The 27,239-nt window shown below is 41.6% G+C and overlaps 1 protein-coding gene across 1 annotated transcript in view; it reads left to right on the top strand.

The window, feature by feature from the left end:
* The window catches only part of LOC109031975 (probable G-protein coupled receptor Mth-like 11), an 81,871-nt gene that overhangs the window by 46,663 nt on the left and 7,969 nt on the right, over nt 1-27,239 (top strand). Inside the window, 2 exon segments of the mRNA XM_019043844.2 lie at nt 11,796-11,889; nt 25,830-27,238. Coding sequence (XP_018899389.2) covers nt 11,801-11,889; nt 25,830-27,238 — 1,498 coding nt within the window. The 5' untranslated portion in view covers nt 11,796-11,800.

Genomic DNA, 27,239 nt, shown 5'->3' with positions numbered 1-27,239 from the left:
CTTATACCTTGTCTCTAGTTCGCGCCATGGTGGTAAAATGCGTCGAAGTTTCTCGCAATCGAAATTCCTCGTGTTTGATGATACCGTAATTCGCATTTAGGACCTGTCAATGGTTAAAGTTTCATAAATAATCACAATTTACTCACCCAGAATGTGTACATTGTGTCAAATGTCATTTATTTTGGTTTAAATTGGTAAGTTTGATATTATATCAAATTATGTAGTCACTAAATCAGTCTATTCCAGGGAAATTTACATTTATGAGGCGCTTGTTGATGATGTAGTGGGATTCACGTCTGTGAGCTTGGATTTTACTTCTGAGGTGCTGCCAGTGTTCTAAAAGGATTTCATCGCTGAATTTCTATGATATTTAATTTGACATCTTAATTTCTCCTGTAATATTTTCCCACTTAAACCTAAACTTTGCAGTTTTTGCGATGAACGAATCTCTCGTTTAGTAAAATACCTCACTCAGGTGCATTAAGGTCAATTTCCTTTGTCAATTCCAATTCTGGGGTTACTGCTCCCCTCGGCAACACGGCAGAGGCAGACCAATGGACAGTAAAGTTCCGAGAGCATCTTTTTTACGAATTAGACAGCCGAAATTTAGAGTAAAAGTCAAATTCGTATAGGCGCCTTGTGCAATGTTTGGAGCTCATGAACGGAACAGGAAATTTTGCAAGTGGCAAGGTCGGAATGGGAATCAATGCTGCATCAATTTTTAAATAATTGCGTTCGGCAACGCCCTTTGATTTTAGGTGCTTAGGATTTTTACGCGCATCCCGTGCATGATGTTCGATGAAGTTGAACACTGCGGTTCGATTGCAAAATCTGTGCAGGGTCACCTTGATCAATAAAAAGCTTTGCTCAGATTGAGATTTACCGATCAGGATTATTCGATAAGGATCCAAGAATCGCCCCACGGTTCCTAGTAAATGCTGATCAAAATGTAGGGCTGGACTGGTGAAAACGGCCCGGATTGCGTGCAATTTTATGCTACCATTCCTCACTATCGGTTTGCCTTCAGTTTGAGTGCAGGCAACATGCGCTCCCACGTGGCCATAGTGGTATCACTCAGAAATTGCTGTGTGGGAACAATTGTGTATGTATCAAAAATTTGCTGTACTTTTGTATCGAGGCGGTTATCCCGTATTTTTCGGCGCGATCGCTTCGGCACGGGACTTTTCGACGCGGGTGATTCAGCACGGGCAGTTTTCGGCGCAGGACTTTTCGGTGCATTTTAGTAGACCGTAAAAGAAAATCAAGACAAAAGACCTAAAAAAAAATCAGACACCGATGGAAAAATATATCCACCTCATGAATCGTCTCGAAGCTATCTGTAAAGAATTCGCACACACTCCCACCCTTGACTTCGGTAGGGCTATCGCTCACAATTTCACTCTTTAGGTGTTTTGTCTCTACTTTTTAGTGATGAGGGCTCTTTACTAAGGGCTCAGCTAATTTTAGTAATTTCTACAAAGTTGTCGATATTTTAGTGCCAAGAGGCGAATGCACTTTTTGCTCTTCCATGGCATTTTATTCCGTTAAGCCGTTAAATACTTACTGAAGGGGGAAAATCAAAGACGTGCAAATTTCAAAGTTAGGGGTGAAATTTTTAGCCATTTCTCGCAAGGAAAAATTATTGACTTTGCCCTAGCCAAACTTTGCAATAGACCCATTTTAGGGAGTTTAAAGTCTGTTCACCTTGAGAAAATCAATGTGGCAGCATTGAAAACACCCTTCCATCGGTTTATGCTCGAGCTTCACTGTCCGCTCTCTGGAGCGCGACGCAGGCGCCACGACGCGTCTCTCATTTCCACGGGTACTTTCGTTTTCTTTTAATGATGCCGCATCTCCCCCCCCCCCTCATCCTCTTTTGTCTTGTGAGTGATCGCGGCTACCACCTCAACCTGAACTTGCGTAGCGCGGCCGACGCGAACTTTAGCGCATTCTCATTGATCGATCGACCGATGCTTGTTTTCGTAATGATTTAAGATTCTGAGTTCATTATTGCCGCCGTATGGATTCTTCGGCGAGCTTTCTCCTGTTGTGAAGGTGGAAAGTTATCGAAAATTGCAAACCGCTAATAATACCGCTAGACGGAGCTTTCGGTGTCCATAGAGTTGATGCTGGACCAATATCGACTTGCCTTTCACTTGGCTTTCCTAGATGTTCACTCCTGAGGACTACTGCGTGACTTTGCTTGCGCGGCTTTTTCGTGTGAGCTGCAAACTAAGTTGAACTGAAATTAACATATTATAGGGGCCATATCTCATCTCCCCGTTCCGTTTGAAGAATAGTTTGAGAGAGGGGTCCATGTGTTTTTTTTTTTATTCCTAGCAAGAAGATTCAAAGCTGATAATAAGTTGGAACCCTAAACCTGTATAATGAGGACTGAACTCCACTGTTAAAAATCCCGGCGCGAAATTCACGCTTACTCAGTTGCCATTTTGACCACCTGTTACTCTGAGTGCATGGATTTGAAATTAGAAGTTTTTACGGGTATTTTCGTCTCTTTTAAAGAAAAATGTTCTCTTTTAAGGAAGAAAGTTCAGAAAAATTTAATAACATCTGGAAATCTTGGAAATTTTAAAATGAGAAATAATTTTCTTTCACCCGCCCTTAGGTGTTCCGGTAAAACTTTGTGATTGATTTATTTAAAGTTTTATGCACGAGGTTTACCCATGTTAAGCACGTGTACTGAAGTTATGTTGTAATGTTTCTGAGACGGTCGGTATGCATACGTTAGACTTTTGTCACAGTTGGAGAAAGTAAGACACGCCAAAGAACAGCAACTTCAGTCGCAGCTTAAAATCTGTGAAAGCCATCTGCTCACTCTCTCACAATCAGTCGTCCACTGAGAAGAAAATACATACTGGTTATACGGGACGGTAATTTACGTTCTAGACTTATACCTGTTATTGGTTTGAATAAGCAGGTTGAGTTAGGCAAACATCGGTCCGAAGTGATTCTACGAAAAAGGCCCGCCCCTTTTAAAGTCTCTTTTTTCCAGTGCTGCAACTGCCCTACAATGATTAGTTCCTAGCATTTCCAGTCAACAGTATCGTAATGCCTATTTACCTAACGGTCATTATCATTAACGACAGCCTGACGCTGCTATCTCCCGACTCACTTCCTACGACATCCTACCTCGGTAGTAATTTCATGCAGAATGCTACTTAACTGGACGTATTTCTATCAAACAGAACTATGTGCATTATGACGTGAGCTCTGTTATGCACATATGCTTATGGGTCTCAGGGTTCATGGCCTAATGCACATAGTTCCGTTTGGTAGAAATACGTCCAACTGACCAGATGCCAACGAGCCAGGTACGAACTGGATGAAAACAAGGTGAATCCAGTGTAGAAAGTTCCGTGTATCGACATCACTCCGATCTACGACTATGAACAAAAAAGTTTAATTCGGGTTATTGTATAAAAAATTGGATTGGCAGGAGGTAAACATAAGCCGAAGTATGATTAATTTTGGAAGTTACTCAGCTCAAAAAAATTCCCTAGAAGGGCCGAACAAATTCGATGAATCCGTAGCGATCCATACGCAGTAGTTTCGTTCCTTACTGAAAGTTTGTCGAAATCATGTAATTTTTACGTCTGTATTTTTTATTTTTGCTGAGGCAATTCTTTCGCCAGAACCATTCTTCAAAGTCATAGGTCGGGCTTGTTTATATTGGGCCAACTTTGGAGCTCCATGATAGCCTAAAACTGATGAACCAATCAGAGAGCAACACAGAGATGGCAATACTCTCCTGTATACTGCCATGCTCAGGAAAAGCGCCGTATGAGCCTTCAGACGTTTCCAAATTTCCTTCAATGAGAACCGAATTTACCGAGATAATTGTGAACATTTCTTTCCACAAATTTCAGACAGTTTAGTACACAACTTAATCCAAAATATCTGAAATTTTTAAGGAAGAATATACTTTAGTTCTGTCAAAAATACATGTTTTATCAAGGGAAATTTGGCAACTTTCGAATGTCCATACGGCGTTTCTCCTTAGCACGGCAGTATACAGGTACACTGGAAAAAAAAACACATTGGATCTAGAGTTCAGACTCTTAAAACCATCGACAAGAAAAATACTCTTGATGCAATCGGATTTTTGCTTAAATCAAGGACCAAGCCTCCTAATTAGAGCGGATTTCCTTTTGATCTAAGCAAAAATCTGATTGAATCAAGAGTCTTTTTTCTTGTCAATGTTTTCAAGAGTCTGGACTCTAGATCCAATGTGTTTTTTTTTCCAGTGTACTCTAGGTGCAACTCCGCATGGACAGGGACTTAACTCTGCAGATAATTCGTCCGTAAATCCGGCAACGTTGGTATTGGAAGAGGCACAAGAGGACGCTGCCGACGACGACGAGTGCGTGCAATTATGTCATGCGAGATTACTTCACCATCGACGCGGAATCTGGAAGGATGCGCGAAAGTGTACGAGAGACAGTTACCTATATCTGTGGGGACGCGCCGATGATGGAATCCCGGCGACCGGGTCTCATTGCCCTCCTGCCTTGTATTTACTCTGTTATGAACGATTCGATTTTCTCATCGCGACTCGACTCCCGCCGATGAATTAATAATCTCGGTCCCCGGATGAAAAGACGGCCCTCCAGCGGGCTTCGGCACACATCGGAGATGAAATCGTGAAGCTTGTACGACACTCCCGTCGACGAATCACTTCACGCTTGCGCAAAACGGTAGCTTTTAAAAGCGACGAAGTTTCGGTATGCATGATCCTCGTCTTGAGCCCCCGGCGCTCAGTGGATCGAGTCGATAGGAAAGGTCGGACAAGATTTGGAAATTTTAAACGCTTATAACTCCGTTTATACAAAACTAGGGGGCTATGCCCCCTGACCGCTACGTGGCCCAACTCCAGGGGCGCTTTGTGGCCAATGAAATCGTCGAAATCGCCCCTTGGCGATCAATAAGCAAATAACTTTCACTGGTAAAAAAAACCTCTTGGACCAATGCCGCGGTGCATTGACTTAAGAGTGCAGTTTCTTGTCGCCGGATTTTAGAGTCTTGAACTCTTGTTTCAAGCGGATTTTGCATTGATTCAATTCAAAATCCGCTTGAAACAAGAGTTCAAGACTCTTAAATCCGGCGACAAGAAACTGCACTCTTGAACCAGGAGGTTTTTTTTTTACCAGTGTTAGTTGAATAATGAAACGATGTTCGTTTCAAGGAAAAATTTCCCGCCAATCAATATTCTTAATGACTTTCTCCTTACGTGAATTTTGATTCCTTTTTTGGAAGTCGACCTTGATGGGGCCAAATATAGCTGTCAATGACTAACCAAAGGCCTCTGGAAGTAAAAGCCATAACTATAATAAAACTCTGACCTTTGAAAACCCCTTCCTCACTCCTGCCCATCGAGCGTCATACTCCCCTACCTACCCGTCCATCGAGCGTCTTGAAAATGATTTTATTAGAACCGAGAGGATTTTGAGGTTCTAAGAGTGGTTCCATTGGTTTTTTCGTGAAATTTTATTCTAGTAGCACCCCTTGAACTTTGAAATGTGACGAAATAAACATCAAAATTCGCAGTTCTTGTAAAAAATTTAATGACCGACCTCTATAATCGACTCGATCCACTGTGCGGTGTGTTATTATGGCGATTATCTTGTTATGAGAGCGGCTTAAAAAGTCAATGGACCGAGATCGAAGTGCCTCTTTCATACCTGAAGAAGTAGATGCAAAAGCGACACGAATAGGATGTTATATAGTGCGAAAAAAATGAGTTGAATTTGAAGAATTAGCTGAACGACCACATGGAAAGAATGAGAAGAAACTTACGTTACCGATCGCCGAGATCTGCGGAGGCAACGTTTTCCTATCCGACTCTTGCTTTCTCTCAGTCTCCACAATTCTTACTTCTAAATATCTTCTCTGATGACTGAATGTCAGTATTTATGCATGCCTTTGCGACGTAACTTGTCACGTAAAAAGCTTTTTTAATGAGTGTACGTAAAAAAGTAAATCAATACAACTGAAATGAAGATAGTTAAACGTTTTAAAATTTTAACATGCAAGCACGATTCTTGAGGGGAACTTTTTTCACCGTTTCCTGGATGTTGACAAAATTTAATGAAAGTCATTTCCCATTGATTAAATTTTCAATTTTTGTAAATTCTCATAACCTTAGTTTCTACAGCGCGTTTTTTTACACTAGTACATAATTGAAGTCACTGCTGAAAGAAGGAGTTAAATGTAATTTTTTGGAATTTTTAAGGTAAAAGTGATACAGAATTATACGCGTTGTGCAATTGACCTTGAAAACTGAGCTATTGGCTCGGCGTCATCAGTTTAAGGCTTCATAAATCATTTATGTATACAGCACCATTATAGAGAGTGTATTGACTCAAGGGACCCATTTCTGTTAGGCTTCATGCGGCTGTCATGAAGTCATAAGTGAACGCCGGAGGTTCAATGTAGATCATGAAAAATGACAGGAAACGAGTTTTTATTTGAAATCTTACCGTAAATTTTACTCGCATTACATACTTGGGCACATTTACTCAATTTCAAATCCAATATTTTCGCAAATGTAGGTAGCTTAAACCAAAAAGAATCCAAGTCTTCATCTTTTTTGCTGTATGCTTTTAAGGATACTTGGGACTCCTAACATATTCTGTCAAAGTCACTTCTTGCACGGTCTACCTCATTGCTCGAAATATAAATATTGCCATAGACTTCCTCTAAGACAAGGCTAAACCGTGCCATTGAGGAGGTCTTTGGTGGAAAACTTTTTCAAATGGAAGTTTGAGTTAGAGATTCCCAAGATTTCCCTGTTCAAAGTGCAATTTTCGAGGGAAATCTTCTCAACATTGAAATGCAGTTACGTTCGATCGTGAGGGGAATTTCGAGTTGTGTAGAGTCTGGCACTAGCAGCTAGCCGTGGAACGAATCACTTCACCTTCACTCGAGAATTGATCCAAATTTTCGGTTGGAGTTGATTCGTACCCTGCGCACAGTGGGTCGAGTCAATAGGAGAAGTTGGACAAAATTTGCTTGTAAAAAACGCTTACAACTCCGTTTTTACACATTTTTGAAGTTCTATGAGTGACTCAATTGGTATCTTCATAAAATTTTCTATTATAAACACCTCTTGAAATTGAAAATGTGACGAAATCAACATTAAAATTTGCAGTTTTGGTCAAAAATTCCATATCCGATCTCTATGATTGACTGGATCTACCGTGCACGGAGAAAAAAAAACTTCGTGCGTTCGACCCGAAGTTGAGGTCATATTGATCTCTGAAGTTTTCGGATCACGTATCTAAAAACTTGAGGTCCAGCTGCCGAAGTTCGGGTCAGACATCTGAAGTACCTCGATGTATACAGAAGGGTTCAGGTCACACATCTGAAGTACTCCGGTACATACCGAAGTGCCTCGATGTCTGACCCGAACTTCGGCAGCTCGACCTCAAGTTTTCGGATGCGTGATCAGAAAACTTCAGAAATCCATATGACCTCAACTTCGGGTCCCATGCACGAAGTTTTTTTCTCCGTGTGCGGCGTAGCGATTAAGTGGTGATAAAAGAATGTTCCGCGAATTCCCGTTTATCCCAATTCGACTTCCCCGGGAGAGGGATCGGGCGCTTGTATAACGCACGATTCCATCTGTTCCGACGTAATTTAATTGAGGTGAAAGCCAGCCGAGCAAATATCATGGAAAGCACCGGGCTCGCTGTGATACATTAGATTTAACTCAGTTGAGTGATTTTTTATTAGTCCGCAAGACGGAGGAACGAGTGAGGATAGTGCGGACAGCGTATCGGAGAGGCCGATCTACTTCCGCACAGAGCGACGACACAACATAAGACTTGCATGAGGCTTGGCTATTTTCCTCCTTCTCCCGGAAAAAGCGGCTAAACGGATTTCCTCCGCTTCCGTCCAGCCGAGATCAGTGGCGTGGCGTGCTTTGCGGTATATCGATTGATCTGACACTTAAACCTGGGGAAAATGATCGATAACAGGGTGTTCGCAACGAACACCTTATCAATCGATTCTGTACCGTAGTTTCAAATGGGGAAATGTCGATAATCGTTCATTCACGCCCAAGCTGACCGCATTGACGTTACGACGGAAAAATATCATTGTGAAAATCAGAGACGAATGGAAAATGGAGATGTTGCATGTGCGAGGAATTTGCGATTTGACTGTTGATTCTTATGCAAAAGTTGGCGAGAAACACAATGGTGCCACTGGTTTTCTCTGAAATCAACTCTCAAGTTCAAAAAAGCTCTCAAGTTGCCTCTCGCTATTCCTCTCCATCATGCATTGTGACAATTTATTACTGTAATTAACTTGTTTCGGTGTTTTGTTTTAACTGCTTGCTGAAGATGGGCTAAGCTCGAAATGCATCCAAGCCAATAACTTAGTGAACAATATGCGTGTTTCGGTATACTTTTTCATCTTTATCATAATAGCACGCGAGATGCGTTTTTCCAGCAATTCTAGTATACTAAGGTCCTGTGACCGCTACGCGGCCGCCAACCACTGAGAAAAACTACACGTAAACATAGTAGAACAACCACGCTCAGGGTATTTAAGAGATGAATGGATTCAAAAGCCGACGGGTGCACGCGAAAAGAGGCGTATTTATCTCTGATTGCAACGTTATGCACAAATTTTTATGTCTCATTTTTGAAAACCGTTTTTAAAAAGCTACACACAGTTTTTCTGAAGAGTTCCCACGAATTTTCCGAAATGATCTCAAATGTAAGTATCGAAAATTTCGACGCGATATTTTCATGGATTCTGTTTCCTGCGAGGCAACAAGACAAATTAAGTATCCGAGTTTCTGAATCACTACAATGAGGATGCATATTTACCCTTTAGTTGGGGTAAAAACCGGGCAGATACCGTCAAAAGAAAATGATGCGTGGTCCCAGTTTGGCGTCGATTTGAGCGTCGCGCAACCCAAAGAAGGGAGCGGAGCGCATTGCGCTTGGTGGAATGCGAGAAGTATTCCCGCAATCTTGTAGGCGCTAGTATACGCTCGAAACCGACCGCACTGTTTGGCGCAATGCGTGAAGTATTCCTACAGTCTAGCAGGCGCTGATATGAGTTTGACTCCGACCACAGCGTGTTCGGTGGGCGCGATTATTCGAACTCGCGTTAGGATAATCGCGGCATTGAACAGTGATTCTAACGTTGCCTTGTTTCTCCCAATAAAATATTTTCCCTGAAAAAGTTGGAAAAGTTCTCTATGTTCGCTATTTTTATATTGAATGGGTCATTATAGAAGGTACGATTTTAAGCACTCTGATATATGATTCTTCACCACAATTTCACGCAGAACACGATTCGCGCAGCGGAAAATATTGAAATCAACTTCTAGCTTTGATATTAACGTTCTTATTGTCCATTGGTTACGGTAACTTTAAATCGTCCGGTCACCAGAAAAACAAAACCCTAGGTGAGGGAAAATGCGCACTACGACGGATTTAGCAGACCACTTAATCGAGCATTGCTTTTTCCCACACCGTGTTGTTCTAAGTGTGTACAGCTTGAGCTGAGCGTCAAGATTGAGGTTGCCCTATTTTCATATTACTCAGTTTGTCATAGTGACGTTTGGCGTGCAATTTAACTGAAGTAAATTGTTATTTCTTTCATGAGCGGAAAGGTTGAATTTATTCACAAAAACGTTATTACCACGGTTAGGAGTTAATCTGGAGTAAGGAATTCGATCCTTCGAGCTATTCAGAATTCCTTCACCTATTCAGAATAGATTAATGTGTGATACCTGTATTTAATGCTTCTTATCACGAACCAAGGAGTACGATTGTCTTTTTTCTATAATTTATTTATATAAAAATGGTATAAAAATTTATTTTTCACTTTAATTACAGCGACTGTTAGCTGAAAGCTTTTCTAATACGAACGTATTAGAACTTTCCCGCTTGTTCTCATTTTAGATCACTTCAAAATTTTCAATTATAATTTTAGGATTAAAGAAGTCTCTGCGCTTATATGTGTAACGTACTTGGAGATCTTATCAGCGGACGCAGTAGGCGAGGCCGTTGCTTGAATTAAGATACATTGTTAGTCTCTTTTAATCGGATGCTGTCCAGGCAACCACGCAACGGAGCCGGATTTTGCGAACGGCAAAAAACTGCTCCATCTGATTCGTGAATCATATTCATGAGCTTTAGATGTTTTTTTAATTCCAGCTTGGCATTTTTTGCATCATTTTTCTTCCTGATGGCAAGCCGCCGATTATATAAGTGCGTTCCGAGGATTATACCTTTATGACAGGAGTCAAATCAACTTAATCAGCTGTCGTGCGCCGTGTCCGCACGGGCTCGCAACTACGCTCCGCAGTGTTGCCAGGCGGCTCCTTGCACAAAATATTGCATATTCGTAAAGTTTTGGAATTGAGGCGATGCGGCAACCGTGTCTCCTTCTTTCGTTTTTGTCGAGAGGTTATTATTGTTTTTTATGACACTTTTTTTGAGGTCCAAAAATCGGAATGCGAGATAACAAAACGAGGGCAAATCTCTTCGGTAAGATGGGAACAATTATACCGACACGCACCATTAGTCACTTTTAGATCATACCCTTTGTAGAAACGAAAGTTGAACACAAAAACCTGGTGAAATTGCAAAAAAAGAATGTCTCCATTTCGTTCATTTCGTAAGGTTCGTGATGGATTCCATCGTAATTAATTTTGAACTCCGGTGACGTTATATTTATTTCCCTACGGTAGGAGGTAGCCCATAACTATTGTACAATTGGATGGGACGATTTCTGACCCAAGAGTGGGAGAATTTTGGGCGTGCAGAATGTTCAACACAGCATTCTATGTTTCATGTCCATCACCCCTCAGTGCGTCAACACACATTTCTGTTTATCGGCCGTCATCGCAGTGGCGATTTTACAACTTAGCAGCACTGCTTTTCCTTCATTCTAATCCATTAAAAATATCGATTTAGGTGAGGCTAGCTGCCGCGTCGAGAATCGATTGTTTTACATACATTTAAATTGACGAAAAACAGTGTTGCCAAGTTTCAAGAATCGTCACTGCATCATCGCTTCATTACGTGGGCGAAACTTTCCGAGAAAATTGTTTCTGCATGAATGAGTGTATTTTTTGCAATTTTCCCTTGATTTTGAAAGAGTTATTTTTAGATTTTCGATTCATTCTCCTGAGAAAATCATTGTAGCTGAGGTATAAGGTATAATATTGAGTTAGAATTGACATCTTCATGCAGGAGACAAGAGACATGGGTCTTTGCATGAGAGACGCAGATGTAAATTATTCTCACGCCTGAAATTCTACAAAATTAGGATTATAGCCTGACTATAATGAGGAATATATGCGACTTTCAATCTGAAATAATTTGAAAAAGAGAGGAACATTCTAAACGACCTCTGAGGTCCAAAAAAATCAATGGAAACCGAGCGTGGCAAGAAACCACACTTTGTTCTGAAAGCATTAATCCATACAGTTCTGGCTTACTTTGTACACACCGGCATTCATGTTCCTCCCGCCGAGATGTTAAAACCATCCATCGGTTAATAACACAGACTTTTATTTTAAACGTTTTTGGCCTATTTTTTGAATCAGAAGACAGTTTGTCTTTCGTATTGACATATTCATGCATTTTAAAGGCGAATACAGATATGGCTTTGAAAATTAAGAAATTAGAAAATCCATAATTCCTAAGTGATCTACTCCGTATTACAAGTGCATAAACTTCGTAATCCTTCCTATAACGGCTTATGACAACATTTTAAACAATTAAGTTCTCTATAATTTTCTGTTTCAGTCATAATGAGGATTTGGATAATAGCTGTCTTCAATCTATTCGCCGTTGGGAATCCGCTTGCGATCAGTCATTATGATCTGGAGGCATCCAACCAGTGAGTACTGTTTTATTGTCCCTAATATACCATGTGCCAGAGGTCATTCAATTTGTTTGGCTCATTTTGATGACATAAGTTAAAGCATGGAGAATAATATAAAAAGCTCAGAGTTCAAAAATACTAGAGGATATATTTTGTGCAGATGGTTAAGAGTAAGGTGCACTTTCCTAACCTTGAGTTTAAGTCTCCTTAGAGACTCCACTCACCTACTTATTGTCACTTTCCGTATACGATTGATCAGAGACAATATAAACGATGGATTAACTTAAAATGGGAAGAAAGGGTAAAAATGTTTAAATTCGACCTTTAAAAGCTCATTAACGAAGCTTGACGATTGTACTCGCTCATCAACTTTAATATTTGTATCCTGCGATCTGAAAAAGATGCTTGATTGGGTTCCTCCTGGGAGGAGACGTAGGGGACGCCCAGTGAGAGGTTGGCGACAGGGGGTGTTAAATGAGATAAGAGATTGTCAACTCCCTGATGACCTGTGGGAAGACCGAGCTTTGTGGCGATTAGGCGTCGCACAGCGCCAAAGAGCGCTATAAAAGCGACTCATATATATATATATCCTGCGATCTCCCTCTTTCCCTCTCCGCTACGGGTGCAGGCCCATGCATGCACGGCATTCAAGACTCAGAGAAAGATGCACTTTCCTAACATTGCGTTTAAGTCTCCTTAGAGACTCCGCTTACCCACTTATTGTCACCGTCCGTACAATTGGTCGGAGACAACATAACCGATGGATTAAGTTGAAATGGGAACAGTGGGTGAAAATGTTTAAATTTAAACTTAAAAAGCTAACATTGCGCTTAAGTCTCCTTGGAGTCTCCGTTCACCTATTTATTGTCACCTTCCGTATACAATTTATCAAAGACGACATAAACGATGGATTAACTTAAAATGGGAACAGTGGGTAAAAATGTTTAAATTCGAACTTAAAAAGCTCATTAACGAAGCTTGACGATTGCACTCGCTCATCTTGACATTGGGCTCGCTCATCAACTTTAATACTTGTATCCTGCGATCTCCCTCTTTCCCTCTCCGCTACGGATGCAGGCCCATGCACGGCATTCAAGACTCAGAGAAAGATGCACTTTCCTAATATTGCGTTTAAGTCTCCTTAGAGACTCCGCTCACCTATTTATTTTCACCGTTTGTACAATTGTTTGGAGACAACTTAAACGACAGATTAACTTAAAATGGGAATAAGTGAGTAAAAATGTTTATCTCCCAACTTAAAGAGCTCATTAACCATGCTTGCACTCACTCATCTTGACATTGGGCTCGCTCATACTTGTATCCTGCAATCTCCCTCCTTCCCTCTCCGCTGCAGGTACAGGCCCATGCACGGCATTCAAGACTCACAGAAAGGTGCTCTTTCCTAAAATTGCGTTTAAGTCTCCTTCGAGACTCCGCTCACCTATTTATTGTCACCGTTCGTACAGTGGATTGGAGACAACCTTAAATGGGAAAAAGTTAGTCAAAATGTTTAAATTCCAACTTAAAGAGCTCTTTAACCATGCTTGACGGTTGCACTCACTCATCTCGACATGGGGCTCGCTCATCAACTTTAATACTTGTATCCTGCAATCTCCCTCCTTCCCTCTCCGCTATGCTGCCGTGCTGAGGAAAAACGCCGTATGAGCCTTCAGAAGTTGCCAAATTTCCTTTCATCAAATACGAATTTTCAGGAAAACCGGTGAACATTTTCCGTTCAATTTCTCCGCGAATTTTTTCCTTAGTCAGATCTAGATCATCTAAAAATTTTGAGAGAAAATATGTGTATTTCCTTGTTAATAAACATTTCATCGGAGGAAATGTGGCAGCTCTCGAATACTCATACGATGTTTTACCTTTGTACGGCAGTACGGATGCAGGCCTATGCACGGGATTCAAGACTCGGTGAATGAAAAGAGGCGTGGAGGATGCGTTTCATAGTCGAATTCCGAGCAGGTGTAAGAGCGGTGTAAGAGAATTTGAGAAGATCCACTCTCCTCCCCCTCGTTTATCTGGAATCTCGTATTCCCGAGGCATTCGGCCACTGCGACCATGTGTAAACTTTCGCAACGACGATATGTTGTGTTCGAGCCGTGTGAAAAAGCCGTTGCCTCACCGAAATTCACTTGGCAAGCAGTAATTTCAGAGACGGCGCCTCAAATAAATTCTTGCATGATCTACCGTTAATTTATGACCGCCGGTTCCCAGAGCTATCGGGTGTCGTTAATTACTCCCGCGATCCCGATTTACTGCGCGAGCCAATAATTAATTTGTTTCGAATTGGGAGGAGGTGCATCTTTTATTCCGTGACTTTTCTGGAGTTCGCTTTGATGATAGGACGCCTGGATTTGGAAGCGATTGTGTTTTTAGAGATGAATAATTACCTAGCGAGCTAAGATTGCTCGCGATGAGGAGATCGAATGAGATGAATCAACGGAGATATGGTGCAATGCACCACATCGTATTATCAAAGCATTTTATTTCTGTTTTAAACATTGCGTTACCTCTGATATGTTTTTTCTTGATTACAAGGTGAGCATTGAACATTTCTAAGCGCAGAATACATTTGTGAAGAGAGGGAAGAAAATTCTGCGGTGGCTCCTCAAAAAAACAAGATTAATACAGGGTGTCTATACTTGTCCGGAATTCCGGAAAATCCGGAAATAGTACTGATTTTTGAAGGACGGTCCAGAAGTACTAAAACAGTGCAAAAATTCCGCAAAAAGATCCGGAATTTTTTAATTTTTTTGTAATTTTTGGCGTAATTTCAAATTTTTCGAATTTCGTCAAATGGAAATACTGAAAAAGTACAGAATTTGTCTGTCAGAAGAGGTACTGAATTTCTTGACAGTATACTGAAAAAGTACTGTAAAAGTACTTATTTTTGACCAGCCTGTTTTAGTTGACACCCTGTTAATATGTGTAAGGTGGGAAAACCTAAGTATTATACTTTCGATGTCCTTAAGGAGGAGGAAAGCAGGGGTAGGAGAAGGAAGAGGAAGAGGAGTTGGGGTGTGATAAGTGATAGATTTGAATGAATGGTTTCAAAAGAAAAGGTAAAGAAATGTTCCTAAAATTAAGATATACTTACAAGCACCGTGCGATGTGATTAACCGTTACGTATACCTGGTTGAAACCTAGAATCTTCATATTCGGAGCTGCTTTTGCGGGTAGGCAGATTATAATATCTGATTAACTGGGCTTATGCTGTACAAATGAAAGCTAAATTGCGTCCAATAACCACATCTATCAACCATCCGTATCTACTGGGCATGCAAATAAGCATAAAACGCGCTTTTTCATGGAATTACTTTCTTATCCAGTCCGGCGGACAACTCACTGGAGAATGTAAATCCTAGAATGCGCGGCTTTGGATAGCTGGCAGAATACAACTCGGCTATCTACTTTTATTGAAATGAATGACCTTGCTCCACCTGAATATTGAATATATTTGCACTGTAACGAAGAATCCACACCGTTGCAGTACACAACAAATTAGTAACGTAATATTCGTCGCAAGTAAAAGAGCAGGATTTGCGCTAGCAGAATAGGATCAATAAATCAGCTAAACATTTCATACCAAGCTGTATAACTGCTGGTAACGGCTGGTATATTTTGCACCTTAAGATTCAACAGGTTTAAAAAACACTTATTTTGAGTTTTTGAAATTGATTAGATAGCACGATTCATAATAATACTTTTTGACTTTCACACGTCACCTGGAGGATGTTTCGAAGTTACTCCTGGACTTAGGGCGTAAATTTTTAAATTCTGGGATTTCTTCATCGGCAACTTTTAAAATCATCAATAAATCGAGTAGCCGACAAAACATTCAATCAAAGTGAATCAGTGGCGTGTCGTGAATGATCGATTATCGATATCTCGCCATTTGAAGCTATGGTAAAGAATCGATTACTAAGGTGTTCGTAGCGAACACCCTTATAATCGATCTTTTTTCGTAGGTTTGAGTGGCGTATCAATCGATATATCGCAAAGCACGCCACGCCACTGAAGTGAATGTGAATCCGTTGTGTAACAACACAACATATCTATATGAAATTTTATTCTTTCTGTTGTATACTTATAGAGGCGAAAAGCTCAAAAATACGCTGAGTTTTTAGCCCGATCGTGGAGCCAAGGCCGAGAGTGAGTTTTTGACCTTACCGATGCGTCCATCGTGATTTCTGAGCCACTGCCAAAAAATTTAAAAAAATCCTCTCCTCGATTCGATGAGGCAGATATTCGCAAGAGACCACTGCGACCTGCCAGACCTTGATGGAGCTCCTATCATTTCTGAAACGGCATGATCCATGACTTACTCTTTTTACCTTTCCAGTCTGAACTTTGGCTTGAGCAAAAACCAATATTATTTCAAGTTGGCACGCACGTCGTCCCATCGACGAAGCAAACTTATGGGTACGACGAAGCGGCGCGGCACGGCGGCGCACGGTGGAACGAGTTACTAGAAGAGGTTGGACATGAAATTGTTGACCAAAACTGCAAATTTTTATTTTTATTTCGTTAAATTTGAAAATATAAGGGGTGCTTTAAGAAGGCAACTTAATGAAGAAACCAACGGAACTACTTTTAGAACCTCACAATTTTGTATAAACGGAGTTATAAGCGTTTAAAGTTTCCAAATTGTGTCCGACGTCTCCTATTGACTCGGTCCACCGTGCGGCGGTGTCTTGGCGGGCAATTTCGCAAGGCGCGCGAGGAACGGACGCCCGGAGCCGAAAGATAAATAACACGCGATTGATGGTCGCTGCGTCGTGTCAGGCCCGAGCGGGTGTTGTACGGGACATGTGTGAAAGTGGTCAGCGAGCGCCGGACACTCGGCTTTGACTCCGATGAGCTGGCTTATGAATGGCTGCCCAAATACTGCTGCATCTCCAGATGAAGACACGCAGGTCGTCTCTCGTTGCTGGGAAACTCAGAAAGGTGATCCGCCGGCGTCTGGCGTCGCGGCGCCATGATGCCACGTCACCGGATTATCCACCTCTCCGACCCCCCCCCCCCTCACCCACCAACGCTCCACGTCCACGTGTTGCACTTCCCGCATTACACTGCTTTTAACAGCGTATTTACAATATGGTGTCACGCACTGAGTCACTGTTGTGAATGGTGATTAATTTCGGAACCTACCTAATGATAAAGTGAACCTAAGAATTTGCACTTTTGCAACACTGGAAAAAAAAACCACACTGGATCTAGAGTCCAGACTCTTAAAAACATCGACAAGAAAAAATACTCTTGATTCGATCAGATGTAAGCTTAAATCAAGAACCAAGCCTCTTAATTTGAGCAGATTTCCTTTTGATTTAAGCCAAAATCTGATTGAATCGAGTATTTATTCTTCTCAATGTTTTCAAGAGTCTGGACTCTAGATCCAATGTGTTTTTTTTCCAGTGAACGACCCTGCTATTTCATACCAATTTTTACTCATAAGATGTTATGCCTCCAGTTTATCCATATGCATTGGCGGATTCAGCAAATTGGCAATATTGTTTTTCTCCATTATTTAAACCATTGGAATGTATCGCTTCTTGGAGGGACCAGGTGCTCTGACAAGAATCGATTACTTAACATAGGTTTAAATTGAGAGAATCCGGTGTTGCCAAATTGTAGGGCACGGAGGAACAAAACTCCATTTCAATGTTGCAGCATTGACTCAAACAATTCGGCTTTTTACAGAATGTACCTGGGCAATCTTCGTCCAATTTTAATTTTTCCGCATACGATCAGAGGAAGAATCAATGAAAATACTCAGTGAGAAATTCCCATGATTACCTTCGTGAAAATGCAACATACGTGGGGAAATTTGGCAACACTGGAAAGTATTTACGTTCTTTCGCGAGGGAAACGACGACCTGACTATCCCGGCAGGAATGATGCCTGATATCAACAATTTCGATGATTTCCATTGGAATTTCTATTCGATGTGGTGAAATTCCCAAGCTTTCTTCGGTAAACTGCAATATACGAGGGAAAATTTGAAAATTCCGATGATTCCCACTGGAATTCCTACTCAACAGTGCTCGAAACTCACCTTTGAGTTTTAGGAGCCATGTGGCGCATCAAGCCCAATTTTTAGGCGCCATTGAAGATTTTTTAGGAGCCAAATTGACTTTTTGCCCCCATTCTACGGCCGCAATTAGTGAAAAGTTAGACGCAAGATGCTTTCGTGACAACAGAACTTGAAAGTAGCCGTAACTTGGGGAAGACAAAAGCACTAAGAATGAAATCGTGAAGAATAGAAAAAGCTTACACTTGTAGTGCTGAAAATTCTGAGTTTTTTTTTTAATTCAAATAGATTTGTTTTTCTTTCTTTATGCGACTTCCTATGAAAATCCATTTTTTTTTACGGGAGGGGGGGGGGGGGCAATTTTCAGGGGCCACTTGGCGCAGAGCCATCATTTTTTAGGCGCCATGGCCGATTTTTTAGGCGCATTTGGCGCCTGAGATTTTCGAACACTGCTACTCAAGTAGGTAGATTGATCCTTCAAGTGTCGTTGCGGTATCGCGACCGAGCTTTTTCGCGGCTTTCAAGTGGGAACGTCTTGGGAGGAGATGAAGAGGACGCCAGTGAGGGGGTGGTGACAGGGGGTGTTAAATGAGATTAGGGAGTGTCAACTCCCTGATGGATTGTGGGAAGACCGAGTTTTGTGGCGATTAGGCGTCGCAAAGCGCCAGAGAGCGCTATAAACGCGACTCATGTATGTACGTTGATAATTTTGGCAACACAGGAGGAGGGATGTTGGCTGAGCTTCGCGCAGAAGCCTGGGCGGTGAGCGAGTTCTCTTATTAGGGTAAAAGTGGCACACGTCAAACTCCTATCTTGATCTATTGGTGGCGGCTAGCGCCCGTCGTTGCCGTTCCTTCCTACCTTCCAACTATTCTGCCGTGATAACGAAGAGAGCAGTAAGTGCATTTCTGTACGAGCCATGGTTAGCACATGTTTTTATGTGTCTCGAGGTTCATCCCAACATCCACTTGGGAAAAAAAACACATTGGATCTAGAGTCCAGACTCTTGAAAACATTGACAAAAAAAATACTCTTGATTCAATCAGAATCAAGCTTAAATCAAAAGGAAATCCGCTCAAATTAAGAGGCTTGGTTCTTGATTTAAGCAAAAATCTGCTTGAATCAAGAGTCCTTTTTCTTGTCAATGTTTTCAAGAGTCTGGACTTTATAAATAGATCCAATGTGTTTTTTTTCCAGTGCACTGCTCTCTTCGCTATGACAGCATTATTTTAAACCTACTAGACCCGCTACGGCATAACGTTCGTTACGAATCCGTAACGACGTATTATTGGGGGTTTTAAAAATAGAATATTGCCTCTCTTGCATGATTTTGTAAAATTTCGTTAGTTTTTTTTCTTTTTTTGAAAAACTGATTCTCTTAAATTTAAAATTCTGAAAACAAATTTGGTACTCTATTTTTTGTATGCAAGCTACAAAATAGATTACAGTCCTCTGGACTCTGAGATTCGAAATTAATTCATGTCATAGAGAGTTACTTAATTATTGATCATTGATGCATCCCTATTTGGGGATTTGTATCAGATTATTTAGAAGCGCCTCCTTTTCAATTTGTGTGTATTCGATGAGAAGATAATTCGCGCTTGGGTGGAGTTAAGGCCGTATTCAAACGCAGCCAATTTGTAGGGCTTTGTTGTGTTGCGCATGATTTTCACTGATAATTACGCTATATCCACCTGCCACACAAGATCGGGAGCAATTCTAACAATTTTATATACATACATAAAAGTCGCTCCTACAACATGCACACACTCTCGCGGCGCTCTGCGACACCCAAACGCCGTATGTGCCCTTCTTCCCGAAGGTTATCGGGCAACTGACAACGCAACATCTCTCCGTCAACGCCCTGTCCCCTGCCGCCATCCCTGAAATTTTTATTACATTTCAAAACTGATTTTTTATCTACGAATTAATTTGCTTAAGTTATTTTATGTGCAGCAAACGCCTTTTTAAATAATGTGCCTAGCACGTCTTCTCCAATTTTGAGTAACCTGTTTTTCCATCGTCTGTTTTGCCGAAAGAAACATGATCTTTGGGTTTGTCTGTGCCTCTTATTTTATATTAAGTGTAAATGCCGTACGTGAACTTTTTTACACGTGGTAGTACGGATTTAAAGTCCACGCCAAATAAGTTTACGAACCTTCAGAGTGTTGTAGAGGATCAACTGTCCTTAGCTTAGCATTCCAAGTAAACGAAAGAATCAAGATATCTGATCATCTGTAGCACTCTTAGGATGCGTGAACTGATTTGTCATGGCCTCTAAATTAGACCGATCAAAATCTGTATGTGTTTAGGAGCTGGGAATCAAAGTTTGTCATTTTTTTTTCTTAAAACAAAGACGTGTATTTCATACTTTAAGTCTAGTATCTGAACGAAACCGATTGTATGTACACCCGATCGAATACGTTCACTGATCTGGTTTCGATGTAACGAAATCACACACATCGGTTTTCTATAACATAAATCAGTTTCGTTCCGTTATTTGCAGTGATAAATAAAGAGCCGGGTGGTGGTGGCGCTGTGAATAATTACTCCCTTCCTCCGTCTTGACAGAAGGGTTAAAGGGATTTGATTGATTAACGTTAACGATAAGCTGATCAAAATTGAATCAGCTTAATTATCGACCTTTTAAGTCTAGGATTCCAGACAGGATCATCATTCTTTCCGGAAAGTGAAAAGAACGTTATCTAGCCACCGCTTTTGCATACTATACTCTCTTCCATTTTGATCTACTGATAGAAGTAGTTAAAGAAACTAGAGCATATTTCAATAATCGATATATCATGAGCACAAGGGGTATATGCTGAGAATTAACGGGTCAAATGACATGTTCTTCAAACTGAGCTATCTTCTTCAGGCGAACGTAAAAATTAGGCATTCAGGCGAATCTACTCATTATTGCCTACTAACTGACATTAAACCATATTGAAAATTGATCACCAGATCCGCTCTCAGCCGTTCTGAACTTGATCTACATAAAGGTAAACTTCATCTATTGAGTGCTATTTTCGTCACTAAGTTCAGGCTGGCAACATGGAGACTGTCTTTCATTCACTTGTTTCTCACACGCACTCCCTGGCAACTATACGGCGCCTGTACAGTGTACTTCCATTCGCACTCCTTTCGCAAGGCCTTGAGAGCGAGAAAACTTGTAGGGCTCCAAATTGGTGATGCCAAAACGGGTCTCATTCCATCTAGGCTGTTCGAGCCGAGTAAGCGGCCTGATTTTGTCACCGTGATTTGTTTTTTCCTTAGGCATTACTGTAACTAAAAAAGATTTCTGTTAGATTCAGGTAGCAAAAACCATGAACTTAAATCGAACCAAGAAAAAAAAAAGAAAAAAAAATGCGTCTATTTATTTGGATCACATTCAACAGAAGGTAACATGCTCGATTACAATTTTTCCAAAATCTTGCAACTTGCTTTAAAAATATTGAATATATGCACGTTAATCAAATGCACGCGGTATTTTTTTTTTTTTTATTTTTATTTATTTTTTATTCACAATATTGTCGTAGAAAAACTAAAATTATGTGCTATTCAACGCATTTTTTCAGATATAGATGAAGATGTACGAATTTTACAACACTGTGATGGAGTTAATTCTTTTCTGTTAAGTGTGATCCATGCCTTAATCCTAGTTGCCCAAACGGCATTTATGACCTCCGATTCCACCCCGGCTTTTGGGACATCCCGAATTAGGGTAGATAAGAGACTGGGGAGTCTCCAGAAATGAAGGATGAGTAAAATTCACACCAATTCTCGAAGGATACTCGACCATCTACAAAGGAAATATATGAGAATAATGAAAAAGCAAGCTGCATTTCATTCCCGATTTGTAGCAAACTTGCCCAGAGAGAACGACTGTTCGACTTGGACACTGGATTACATTGCGCTTGCGCTCACAAAACTCCTTCGGTTCTGTGGCTAGGCAAAAACAGAACCCGGTGTCGGAGCTCCTGTCTGGAATATTTCTGTGCTGCTTGTTGGACAGTGTATCAATATCACTCAAGTTAATAATCCATCGATCAATGGCAATGATTCCAGTGTAATCTGGAAATTTTCTCGTGTTGTTTTTAGTTATGCAATGAAAGAAAAAAGTGAAAAAAAAAACAACAAACAAACAAACGAACAAGAATCAACTACCTGAAAATCTACGGAAGGTTTCAAGTGCTGATTAAGAAAAAAATATTCCTTTTCTCCGCCACATGTATAGCTGAGAAAATATGCATTCAGAATACTATGCAATTTATTGTGAAAATTGTTTAAACATCAGACAAACTGTACCACGTTAATGACTTCGTAATCGTCGTTTTGTTACCCTTTACGTGTATACATAGAGCACATTGGCCGAGCGTCAATTTATTCAGTCCTTTGATTCAATAATACAACTTCGGAACGGTTTTAGAATAGAATTTAAATTAATCATCGAATAACTCTAAAAAAAATTATATTCAGCGCGTAACTAATATTTTGATGTCAATCCTCAGTTTTGATTCATTATGGGCTGATAACAATCTTTTCGTTTTAACGCAATGAACTCTGGGAGGGATATGTCTAGAGCCAAAAACCTTCGGATGTACCGGTAGGCTGATTTTATTATCATTTAGCTCCTAATCAAATATTTTACGAGCGCTAAGAAAAAAAAGAGGTTGGAATGCGTCTGAAATTGAATCACGACTTTTCAGGGCCTTCTGAGCATAAAACCACTTTCGATCAGTCAATCAAGTCTGCAGGCTTCTTCTGATCACGATCGATTTAGACGATTCCGTATTTTATGACTCGCAATCAACTTTTTTATGCATAAGAGTATTTTTTTAAGATTTTGCAAGTTGCCAAAATATTCTTATGTCACGAAGAATGAAAGTAGTGAATTTTGAGGGCAGTGTATTTATCAGGGCTGTGCAAATGTGGTTTTTATGATGTTGAATCGAATCAAATTGAATATTTTGAAAAAGTTTCGAATTCGAATCGAATATATTTAGTTTTTTGCCTATTTTTGATCAAAACCAACCTCTGTGTATTAGTCGACGTAAAAATTGAATAAATAAATATTTTTTTTCTCTCTAACATTCAAATGTTTAGCTAAAAGGATCAAGGAAGTAAATTAACTAATTCAGTTTAATTTTTCAAGTTGTACATACATTTTGATTTGCTGTGGAAAGAACATGAGGGAGAGAAAAGAAAATTCAAAATTACCAAAAGAAAAAATCTAAACTCTTTAATAACAAAACTACCAACCGAAACATCTCAATTTTAATCAACAAAATTTACCCAAAGAAACATCTCAATTTTTAATCACAAAAATTACCCAAAAGAAACATTTTATATTAAACTCGTTGGCGAAAAAAAGAGAGAAAAATATGAGCATTAAGAAAACGAGATCAATAAATAATGGACCGGTCCATCATCATTTTAAACTTAGAAAATGGGGACAAGCAAAATTTGTAAGGAAAAGTATCAAGGAAAAAATTGCACATCTGATTGAAATAGAATAGCTTTTTAGGAAGATATATGTCTGTAATTAGTAATGACCCAATCGAAGGAAACAATACTATAAATCCCCTCATAAACGAAACAAAATATTAAGGCACAACATGGAGAATCGGAACGAGGGTAACTAGAACAATTAGGCCTATCTCTATAACAAAAAAATAAAGTATGTGGGAGGGCATGTGCAGCTACATCTGCCGCGAGTGCTGCTTTTGGTATTATCAGTCGAAGATAGATTTTAAAAAATATAGCTCTTATCGCAATCTTAGTAGGCCTGTAATTCCTAGGGAAGTAAATCCCTATGATTATTGGTCAAAAGAGGGACTAACTTCATTTAAACTTCTAGCGAAATAAGCCGAGGAAAAAATAAATGCAATCCCCCAGCGACCAGCAATTAAACAGTGATGAAAGGCAATTTTTTGCTGCTGGGGCTGGATCGTAAAACAGATCAAAGGGCATCGATGGATACCCCAAACCCGTGGCGAATGAATGACATTTTTGCATGAAAATATGAGGGATTGATTGAATGATAAGATCTTCTGATAACTGGGTCTCTGCGTTTGTTCTTTTTGGGGGGTGACTGGTGATTCCACATGGATCCATACTAGATCCTCGATCTCATTCCATATTGACGAAAAAAAATTGGGTAGGATATTGAGGGGTGCAGGAGAGTCTTTCAATTTTTTTTTTAGTCCGGAACGCAAAAAAGACAAGATTCAATCACCTGCGGAGGTCAGAATCAAAGCGGTTAACCATCCATCCCCATACACCGACGTGGAATAAGCGTCAAAGCATGCTTATAAAACAGGCATAGGTGCCCAATGTGGACCAAGATATGCACATGCTACGTTCATTAAAAGGGAACGAAAGATGCGTATTACGGTGGAGACGGTGTACTGCCCGACCGATTATTGACGATGTGCGCGACTGCTTTCCTCAAAGAGTGTCCGAATATACACTTAATAAAATTGAATGTAAAATTTTAGACAGAACGTAGATTACTAAAACTTTCACGGCATTTTTTTTCATTTCCATTACTATAATCGTCACTGTGTGATACCGTCTCTTGCTCCCCCCCCCCCCCCCCCCCCCCCCCCCCCCCAAAGAAGAACCTACTTTAACTCGATAAAAATTTGCCCCCCAAAGTCTTATTTGCGGTAAAAACAAACGTTTTCTAAAACTAACCGCACGAAGGTCACTTGTACCGGTAATAAAAAAAAGTAAAGCGCTACAGTTGTAGTTGAAGTGGAAATAGTTCAAGGTACAGCAATTCTGTGTGGTTTAAAAAAGGATCGAGGTTTGGTCTGCCGTAAACCATATGATCTGCCTGGGCAAACCTAGATATACCTTTTGAATTTCGAAGTTTAGGTCCGGAAACAAATAAATAGGCTTTGATGGCCAGGTGCTCGAGTGATTGGTGGCCCTAAAAAGGGCCGTTTTCAAATGGTGCGGCGACGACTGTTGGCGAGTCGTCTTCTCTGCGGGCAGCCGGTTCGGGACGTCTTCGGCTAGGCAGGATGTACGGTCAGAGCGGCAATGACAGGTAGACGGCCAGGTGACGAGGGCTGATGGATGTGACCTGGTGGACGGTCAGGCGATGATTGATTTCGATCGTGCGCGCCGGCTGATTATATAGCCGGCGGCAGGTGGGTCGCCGCCCAATCAGCGCGCTGACAGGTAACTGCTAGTGGCGGAGGAGCCGCCACAGGATTCCCCTCGGTTCCAGACGGAGTCTGTAGCGGGGGTTGTAGAAGACTGAAACAGTATCACCTCGGGTGGCTTCATCATTGGTGATCGGCAGAAGCAAAATTTGTGCGTGCACCTTGCCGGCGGACTGTCGCAGTGGCAGAGGTTTCGACAGCGTCCGCAAGAAGCGCAGATTTGTGGGTGGAAAGATCTGTCGGCTTCGTAGCGGATGATTGGAGGTGCGTGCGCTAAAATCATCTCCGGTGGAAACGAGCTGCAGGAATTTACGTTCCACCGTGACAGGTTGCTGCTTTGGGTTTGAACCATGGATTTCCCGCGTTGGCAGGTAACCGCTAGTGGCGGAGGAGCCGCCACAAATACAATCAAAAGAGAAATTTTGTGCGTGTAAATGAATACGAAACCTTTTCATTTCCTAACTGCATCGTTAACTATCAAAACCGTTGTCCTATACTAGAGTATACGAGATGGTTTCCTACTGGTTCGTACTGGTGCGCATTAGAGTTTCAAAAAATTATTTTTGACTCTAATTTTAATTTTTGGAACTTCTTGGCTTTTGATTTCCCCCCACGAAATGGTGTGAGACCCCAGCACCATATTCCTCCCACCTTGTTACATACAGGTTTCGGGCCACTTCTCAGTGTTTTTTTTTTTCTTCATGTATACAAGACGTTGACATTTATTTTATTTGTTCCAGGACGTGCAATGGGAACGAGAGTTGTGACGTTAGCAGCGGGACAAAAGTTGATTTCGACCTAGACTGGGAGTACAGGAACTGCTTCTGCGATCCCCTCTGTGCGCGCTACGGCGACTGCTGCCTGGACTCGCCCTTCTTCAACATCGTGGAGCAGCGCGGGGCCGTCAACAACTTCAAATGCATGGAGCTGCGGCAGTTCGGCGGGATATACATGATGACGTCATGCCCGCACAAGTGGCGGAACCAGAAAGTCCGCGCCATGTGCGAGCGGGAGGACGAGGGGAACCAGGACCCGCTCTCGGGGCTGCCCGTCACCAGCCACGTCTCGCAGATCACCTACCGCAACCCCTACTGCGCCATCTGCCACGGCGAGAAGCAGGTGGACTTCTGGAAAGCCTGGATGGAGTGCCCGACCATCAAGAACCAGCAGAACCTCACCTCCGAGTACATCAAGCACGTCAAGTTCAACACGACGAAGCAGGCGTGGGGCATCATGATCAAGAACCACTTCCACACTTGTAAGATCTATCCGTATAAGCCCGAGTCCTCATCACATATCGTAAGGAAATGCGTCCCGGATTTAGTCAAAAGTTGCGCCGTCAACTGGACCAACGCTGAGGTGCGTGAGAGGTGTGAGGCGTACACGACTGTCGTTTACAACGCGCAGACCTCCTTCAGAAACCCTCATTGTGCCATGTGCAACAACGTCCCCGTCCAAGAGGTATGGTGCAGGAAAGCAACTGCCACGAGGAGCTTCCCATGGGAGGACTTCAACCCCACGGCTTTCTCCATCCTCTTCGACGTCTCGGGTGGAGACTCGGTCGGCAAGAAGGAGCAGTGCAAGAACAAACAGCTCTACGATCCGTTCTTCAACACGTGCCGCGACATCTTCAACGAGATAAGCGTCGAGGCCGTCATCGACGATGGCGGGGTCTACGAGATCATCAACAACGACCAGGTGATCTTCCCGGACAGCCCTCTGCTCGCCAGGAACGCGGCGGATATCTCCTCTTGCCCCAAGTTCACCCTCAACGCTGAGGATTTCGTCGTGAGGAATGGAACCATTTTCGTGCCCAAGTACAAGAGGACATTCTACAAGAACGAGTTCACGCTCCGGCCCGATGGAACCGTCGACGTCTGCGCGAACACCCTCACGAAGAGGTTAGTGGACAAATTCGGAGTCTACATGGGGTATGTCACGTTCACCGGACTGGGCGTCTCCATCATCTTCCTCATCCTCCACCTCGTGGCGTTCGTCCTCGTCGCCGAGCTGAGGAACCTCTCGGGCAAGAACCTAGCGTCATTCTGTTTCGCGCTCCTCATGGCCTATTGCTTCTTCATGCTGGGGCAAATCACCGACGGGAAGGCATGTTTCATCATCGCCATCCTGACCTACTACAGTTTCTTGTC

The sequence above is a fragment of the Bemisia tabaci genome, chromosome 9 (assembly GCF_918797505.1).
Source record: "Bemisia tabaci chromosome 9, PGI_BMITA_v3".
Taxonomy (NCBI): domain Eukaryota; kingdom Metazoa; phylum Arthropoda; class Insecta; order Hemiptera; family Aleyrodidae; genus Bemisia; species Bemisia tabaci.
Note: the sequence above shows the minus strand (reverse complement) of the source record. Positions and strands in the feature narration are given on the sequence as shown.